Raw genomic sequence first — 8,341 nt, 5'->3', positions numbered from 1 at the left:
ATCCATACATGTGAAAGACAAATTCTCCTGAGGTAGACAGCAGACCCACACCAAGAGGTGAGTTAAAAAGGTGTCATTTTCGATGTGCCAGAATGTGCTTGGCAACTTAAGATGAGTGTAGAATACCCTGGTAGCTGCTTTTCCCTGACTACGCATCTTCACCTGGCAGCCCAGAGTTTCTTAGTCATTATCCATAGTCCTCCTCCTATCTGGCTCATGGACCTTAGGAGAGATGAGGAATTGTAGACCTGCTGGACCCTGTAGTCTCAAGATTCTCTTGGTTCATGTCCTTTCTCTTGACCAGAAGTGGACTGAAGACCCTCATTCAAGACAACACTTTCAGTGCCTGTAACAAGGAACCATAGTGAAGAGAATCCCAAAGTGCTTTCTCAGAGCTTATATAAGCCAAAAAATGTCTTAGATTCCTCAAAATTGACCAGAGAGAGCTCAGATACGTTGACATATAAATGGTCAGCGCTGGTGAGATTGAACACAGCCCCCAGGTAGCTGCTGCGGGCCCACATTTGGCCAGTAGTGCAATAGTTCATCATCTTTCCCTCCATCAGCACCAGGTCCTGGGGATACCTAGAGTTCCTTGTGTATACCTTGTGACTCAGGGGCTGGTTGTTGCAGTACTGACCCCGGAAGTACACTTTGGAATACACAAAATACAGCCCAGTGTCATTGATCACAAGGCTGCCCTTCATATACTTCACCCCAGAGACCAAGGCAATTCCATAGGTGTCTTCCCATTCCAGAGGGATGGATCTTGAGTTAGGCTTGCCTGAAATCAAATCAGAAAGGAGCTTTCAGCCAGGAATGCTCAGGTACCAATAAGCCAATTTCCAAGACAAAACTGCAGACCATTCTTTCAGCAAAGATCATTCTTTTTAAACCCATATGATATAGCCCATATAGAACTGGGTGATGGGTCAGATCTAATCCATCAATGAACTTCCTCGGCACTTTTATCAAATTTACTTCCTCAACTTTATCAGTCACACAACTGGGACAACAGTATATACCCTAATCAACTGCAGTGGGAAGTGATGGAGATGATTTTAGCTTGCTAGAACACATTCCATGATATTCAGAAGTAATATCAAAACTGCTAGGGTTTTAGGTACCTTCAGGAGAGGAAAATCCAAATCCAAGGAACTCTGAAGTTGTAAAGTTGGGAAGGACCTAGAGATAACCTGGTCCAACTCTTTATCTACACTAAGGATTCTTCAGTTGGGGTAAACATCCCTTCTTTAGTATCTACACAGAACTATGTACCTACCTCAAGTAGAAAATTCTGAAATGATGGCTCATGTACCTGTCTTTCCCTATTCGATCCTGAGCTCCAGGAAGACAGGAGCCATTCATGGAGATGTGATTCATTCCATGTCCCCCAGGTTGGCACACAGCATGCACCCAAGAAAGGTCTCTTGACCTAATCAGACCATTTTACAGCCTCTGCCTAAATAATTTCAGGGACATGACAGCAGCACACCACTTTCTGTGATACTTATCCACTTTTCGTATACTTATGGACTTTACACTGGGACTACTGTACCATATTGCTATCAGATCATTTCACTCCACCCACATGTCCACTAGTGCTAGGACCCAGACCTCCCTTGTCCTATTTCTGCTCATGGACAAAACAGAGTGAAGCTCTTCCAGAACACCAGAAAAATGCCAACTAAAATTATTCCCCACCTTCCCAGCTCTCACCCCTTGGACCTGTGCCTCGAACTTCCTACAGCTCCTTGGAATAAGTGAAAAGAGTAAGCTTTCTACGGGCAGGGCTCATGTGATAAGCAGCTCCATTTCTCCAGTTAAGAGCAGGGCCTGGCCTAGAGTAGGTGCTCAATGTGTGTGTGAGGTTGATTAGATATCTGACTAGATAGTTATGACTATTCCTGGGTTTCAAATACTGTCACTGGAAAGTAACAGCTCCCTCAGAGCACAATTATGGAAACCAGCCAGCTATTCTGCTTTCTGTTGGAGGCTTCCAGATACAGACCTGTTAAGTGGGCCACTTTTCTCAGCTCCTTTTTCTCAGAGGGTAGATTGGGGTGACCTGTATCATAGAGAGATGAAAGATGTAATTATATATAAATGAATAAAAACTCTTCTTTTTATGAGGCTCTGAACTGGGCATTTAAATAAAGAGATTTTTTTAAAGCATTAATGGCAACAGTCTAATGTAAACTAATCGTACAAGTCCAAACTATGGGATTCACTGCAACCTGCATGGCAAAAACAGAGAGGTAAAAAGGAACCAAATTAAGATAGACATATGCATAAATTATAATGCTACAATTAAACAGTATAAAGCTTACTTACAAAGACCTGTCATATAAGTTACTGAATTTATAACTTACCACAACGCTTTGAGGTAGAAATAATTATCCTATCTTATAGATAGGGAAAATGAGCTTAAAATTTAGGCGACTTGTCCAAGAAGACCCAGGTACTCAGTGTCAGGGTGAGTGGACAAAAACTCATGTCTCCTGACTCCCAACCCAAGGCTCTTTCTGCTCTGGCACTGCTGCCCTTAGGATGCTATAGAACAAAGGCCAAAAAAACCTGCTGATCTCCAGGCCACTAGGCCTTCCCCCGTGGTATCCTATAGTCTGCCCCAAATTAGTTATCCTGAAGCCTCAAACATCTCAAATGGCTCCTCACTGAACATATAATTGTTTTCCCCATCATGTGATCTCTGCCTAGCTGTCCAGCTTTACCTCACTTGCCCACACTGGATATAGCTGCACAACAGTTCTGAACATACCTAGTTCCCTGCCTCCATGCCTTTGCCCATGTTGTTCCTTCTGCCTGGAATGACCTCTCAAACAGATTTCTGGGCCAAATTGCTATCAACCCTACAAATACCACCTAAAATACTCTTTCATTGGAAAAACCCTTCCAAGCCTTTCCAATCAAATAGGATTTTTCTTTCCTTTGACGCCTAGAAGAACTCTGTCTTTACCTCTCTTATCAGTTCTGAATCTATAGCACCTCTCCTTTTTTGGAGGGGGGTGGGTGTAACTGTATAACTTGTCTTATTCACCCAAATAAGTGACAAGTTCCTTAATTTATGTTTCAACTGCCAGAGTAATTAGCTCAGTTTCTAACACAGGGCATGTATCAGTAAATGTTTGCTAAATTAAATTGACTGAAAGATTTAAAATAGACAAGAGTTCTCAGAATAGAAACTATTTCACTGCCTTTAGATACTTCAGTGGAATAGAGCTACCACTTAGCTAATGAATTCAGCTAAGATCTTCAAGAAAGATTCATAGAAAGGCTTTTGTACACTTCTGGCTCCTCATGATTAGCTTGTAAAACTCTACATGGCACGAGAATGCTCCAAATCACCTGAGAGCATTACATGAGCAATCATTACCTCTGTAGCTACCCAAGACCACCCACCATGAACGAAGTGTTAGTGAACAGGAAAGGCAAAATTGAGTCTCTTCTATATTCCTACACCACAAACCATCTGTGCAGCTGATTTGGCAATCAGCCATGAACTGACAGGAAATGGAACAGAGAACCACAGGTTGCATATCTTTATAGCCCTTGCAGAAGCTTGTACAGCGTTATTCTCATAGAATGTTCAAAGTATCTGGTGGATAAATACCATACATACACTAGAAATATAGCCCACAATTTGATGATGACTGTGTCCTATCCCAGGGTCATTGCATATGCCATTCTCAGTGCTAGAATGCCTTTCCCTGCACGCCCACACCACCCACACACATAGGCACACCCACATTAACACCACCTCCTTAGAGGGGACTTTCCAGACCACTCTAGCCTAAGTTGCACCTAGCACAATTTGAAAGTATGTTGTCTGTTTATCTGCTTTTGTTTATCTTCTGTAGCATGATAAGAGTTTCATGAGGGTAGGCCTTTGTCTCTCTTGTTCTATCCTTGCCTATCACCCAACACTCAGCCTGGCACACAGGAGCACTCCAAGAACACTTGCAGGTGAATGAAAGATTGGATGAGTTAATTGTGGAAAAATGAAAGAGAACCAAATAAGAAAGTTTTCCTAATCCATAATAGTACCTCCCAGAGAAAATCACAATTAACCTGTTGGAGTACATATCCTTCTAGATCTTTACTAAGAATACAAAAATATGCATATATATTTACATAGTCAAGATTAAACTAACTTGTCTTTTTAATCTAACACTATAGCATGCACAGTCTTTATGGCATGAAATGTTCTAATGTTCAGCCCCAATATATAGTTCTTAATTGCTACATATTTTGCTTTTGACTGAATACACTGTAATGTATTAACTAATTCCTATTAAGAGGCACTTAACTTTCTTCTGAATTGTTTATTATAAATAGCCTTATAAAGAAATGATGAACATCCTTATTATAAATTTTTAGGCATATATCTAACTATTTCTTCAGATAAAGTGTAGTGATGAGATTATAAGGTCAATGAAGAGCTTTAAGCCTTTGGTATATTTTTCCCAAACTGCTCTCTAGAAAAAGTACAGCAATTTGCATGCCCACTGATTTTCAACTGTTTAAACAGAGACTTTCTCTCATTGTTTGCCAATCTGGGTTGTTTTTTGTTTTAAACTTTACTAACTTTATGGATTAAAAATAGGTATCTTCCTTTTTAAATTTGCATCCCTTATTAGTAAAGTTTCTCATTTGAGTTGCATGTGATAATTCGTGGAACCATGTGGTGGACCAATTTCTGGTCCATCTGGGCTGATCTAGGGAAGATACTTGATATTCAGTGGGAAAGGTAGACTTGACTCATCTCTTCATTTGACTCTTAATTACCAAAATGGCTCCAAAGAGTAGGTGAAAGATGAGTAATTAGGAACCCATTTCACCAGACACATTCCACTGATTTTCAAAGCTATTTTATTTTAGAAATCTTCCAAAGGCTTTATTTTTCTAACAAGTATTTCTACTATGCTTAGGTGCATCTAGAATTTCTAACACTGAGGGATTCAGCCCCAGAATTAGAAACCAAAGAATCCTGAGGCTGGTTCCTAAAGAGCTTACCTTCTAGGGCAGTAAGGTGACTTGGGACAAAGAAGGGAGGTTCCCCTTACTCGATGGCCAGTGTTGTTTTCTATTTTCTTCTCAATTTCTAAGATAAGATTTACCTATTGTCTTTGCAGAGGCATCTTGCTTGTCATTTTTATTTCTCATTCCATGGCCATCAGGGAGAGATGGGAGTTTCCCTATATCATGAGGCACCAGAGCACGTACTGGGAAGCCCTGAGGGTGACCAGGCATTGGGAGCCTGCATTCCTTCTTGCTCCAGTTCCATAGCAGTGGTCTTGGGCACATCACATAATCTGTCTGGTGTCTGGTGTTTTGTTTCTCTTCTGAAAAATGAGATGACTGGACCAAATGTCCTCTAATCTCCCTTCCAAATTTTACCAAATCTGAAGCTCAATGAATCATAATTTAATAAGCTGGAGTATTCTACATCTATTTGTCCACCATTTCCAAAACTATGTCCTGAAATTTTAGGAGGTCAGTGTTCACCATTTTCATCTTTTTCCTGTCCTGGATCTGATACAAAGGATATTCCTTTATTACTGAAGACAGCTCATAATTGCCTCTATGAGTGAAGTGGGACTACTCTTTAAACAATGGCTAAAGTCTTCTCCCAAGCTTCCCAGTGTCTGGGGAAAAAACAAACAAACAAACAAACAAAAAAACCGTCCTAATGGAGATGATGTTTTTCCCACTTTTTAAAAGCTTAAATATATCCTATGAAAAAAAATTAATAAGGTTTAATTTCCTAGAGAGTTTAAACTGGAGAGGAAGGATATTTCCCAGCAGCATTTTTCTCTGCCTTTACTCATCTTTTTCTCCTGAGGAGTTATAGCCACTTCCCTGTGCATGGGAACCAGGAGGACTGAGGAAGGGGACAGACCTAGAGCAAGTTGCAAAGGTCTGAGAGGGAAAGATCCAGGGTTGTGTGTGTGTGTATGTTTCTTTCCAAAGTCAAGTAGAAATTATTTTGAATTGTGGGCAACACTCAACTATAATGATTTTACAATTAACTTCACGTTATATTTTAGGACAGCTCAAAGAACCCAAATGACCAGAAATTCAGAATTAGTTAGGATACAACTTCTTGTATACATATGCCCAAGAAGGAGATGGAATCCAAGGAATTCTACCAAAATGCTTCAGCGCTGAGGACTATAGAAATTCAGGGAACATGCATAAAAGGACTCACCTATTTGCTTCTCCAAAGATGATTCTGTATGCCTTTGGCTGGCAGACTGGAAAAGAGAAAGAAAAAAAGCACATAATAAAAATGAAGTTCTTTAATCAAAGGAGGCAGAATTGTCAGATAAACTAAGCAGCAGAAAGGGAATCTAAATACCTCAAAACCTCTCCTAACCCAGACTCTGGCCAAGCAATTGTGCCTCTCTTCATGCTTCAGTTTTTATAATTTGGAATAGTTGAAATATTTTAAAGTATATTTAAGGAAATTTGGCTTGTACATTTGAACAAATTCACTTCTAAGCAAAATTTGAAGTTCCTTTTCTTGCTTGGCTCACTAAGTACGAGGCAGGTAGTAGCTTAGGAGGCTAGGAACTGAGAAAAGAAGAACTCTAAATGCCAGTACTATTTTGGTCCTGATCCTTCCCAGGGGCCAAAGGGATAGAAAATACTCCTTTCACTCATCTGAACATCCTCGTTTCTGCACACAGAATAGGATGGCTACAATGACCCATTTCCAAGACAGGAGACTAAATTGAGAATCCATTGCAAGCAAGATTGCAGTCCCTATAGATCACCATGGCACTGCACCCTCCACTGTGACAGGGTGTCTCACACCAGAAGCCTCCAGGGCACAGCATTCCACAGCTTACCTCTCTGAGTTCAGTCAGCTCCTTCTGTAGGTGGAAGAGCTGAAACATCCCCAGCCCCAATCCAACCAGGGCCACCAGAACCATGAAGAACATCACAAGGAGACACAGGCCTGCATTGTGGTCCCTCTTCTTCTTCAGAGATGGCGGTGGCAGTGGAGGCAGCGGTCTTGATGGCAGGAGTGTTGGTGGTGGTGGCGGTGGCGGCGGCGGTGGTGGTGGCCTCCTTTGCCCTGGCCTTCCTGGCACAGAGGCTGGACAGGGGAAGACTGAGCCTGGGGAGGCCCAGGGAGAGGTAGCACTGCTGTCCACCCAGAAGATTTGGGGGTATGGGTAATTCAAGGGCTGCTGCATGGCAGCCGGTGACTCAAGCCAGCCCCCAGCAAAGGGTTTTCCTCCTTCTCAACCCTGTGGAGGCCTGGGTATCAAGGAAGGGACTCCTGTTTCTGACTGTTCAAGAGAAAGAAGCCCACTCTCTCTTTATAGAGTTTCCAAAGCCAAGGGAAACACCTCTCTTTCGTTCTCTCTTTCTTTCTCTCTTTCTACTTCTTAAAGTGACACCTACTCACTTTGCATCTGAAGCTGAGAAGCCTCAAAAAGCTCAGCGCAAACCCTGGGAAGTTTCCGCCCACAATTTTCTGATGAAAGCTTTCAAAACCCCAATTGCTGCTGCTCTACTACCTGAAAGCCTGGTAGAGTAGGCTGGCCTTTCTCAGGCCCTGCAAGACCTGGAAGCATTGTGTATCCTGTGGGCTTTGGCCATGGCCCCTGGGGTTTGTCTGGGTTTTTCGTTTGTTTGTTTGTTTGTTTTTAAATGAAATCAACATTTTACTTTCATTCATACAAAGATTGCATTATACAAAGGCAACTCAGAAAAGGAAAATCCCAGTTTAAGCTTAAATCTCAGTTAAATCTCAGACTTTTAGGGAGGGAATCAAAAAGCACTAATAGATAAGAGCTAGAAAGCACCATTATCAGGAGGAGCAGTTCAAAAGTGGCTGGTGGGGCATGTTCAGCAAAGAGCAGCAAGAGCATGAAGTCAGTCATGGCCAGAAGAATCACCTCTATGTCTTACCTTTTGCAGGAGGGTATCATCCCCCTGATGAGATCCCTTTCCCACGCCAAGTACTATTCACTCTGACACTGCAAAGTGTGGGATTCAAGGACTCTTCTAGGGATATAACTCAAAGCCTCTGGACAAGACAAGTATTACCAAACCCTTATCATTGTCTCACCCATCTCCTTGTAATGCCACCTCCCCTCTTTAAGCAACCTGGTATACCCCTTCCTGCCTCCAACTATGAAAGGTACGTGGCCCACTCCTCACCTCACCCCTCTTTTGAGCAACCTGGCCTAGTCCTTCTTTCCTCCTACTAGATAAAGATATGTGTCCCACTCCTAACCCCACCCCATAGGGGTAATATGCTACCCCAACCAACCAGCAAGGGTATCAGCAGACCTCATCTTTCCCC

At 42.1% G+C, this 8,341-nt stretch overlaps 1 protein-coding gene across 1 annotated transcript; it reads right to left on the bottom strand.

Annotated features, from left to right (window-relative positions):
- Positions 390-7,223, bottom strand: FASLG (Fas ligand (TNF superfamily, member 6)). Its single transcript, NM_213806.1, is given in 4 exon segments — positions 390-784; positions 2,012-2,068; positions 6,230-6,275; positions 6,873-7,223. Coding segments are annotated over 4 exon segments (849 nt in total).

Source organism: Sus scrofa, chromosome 9, assembly GCF_000003025.6.
Source record: "Sus scrofa isolate TJ Tabasco breed Duroc chromosome 9, Sscrofa11.1, whole genome shotgun sequence".
In the NCBI taxonomy this organism is placed as follows: domain Eukaryota; kingdom Metazoa; phylum Chordata; class Mammalia; order Artiodactyla; family Suidae; genus Sus; species Sus scrofa.
Note: the sequence above shows the minus strand (reverse complement) of the source record. Positions and strands in the feature narration are given on the sequence as shown.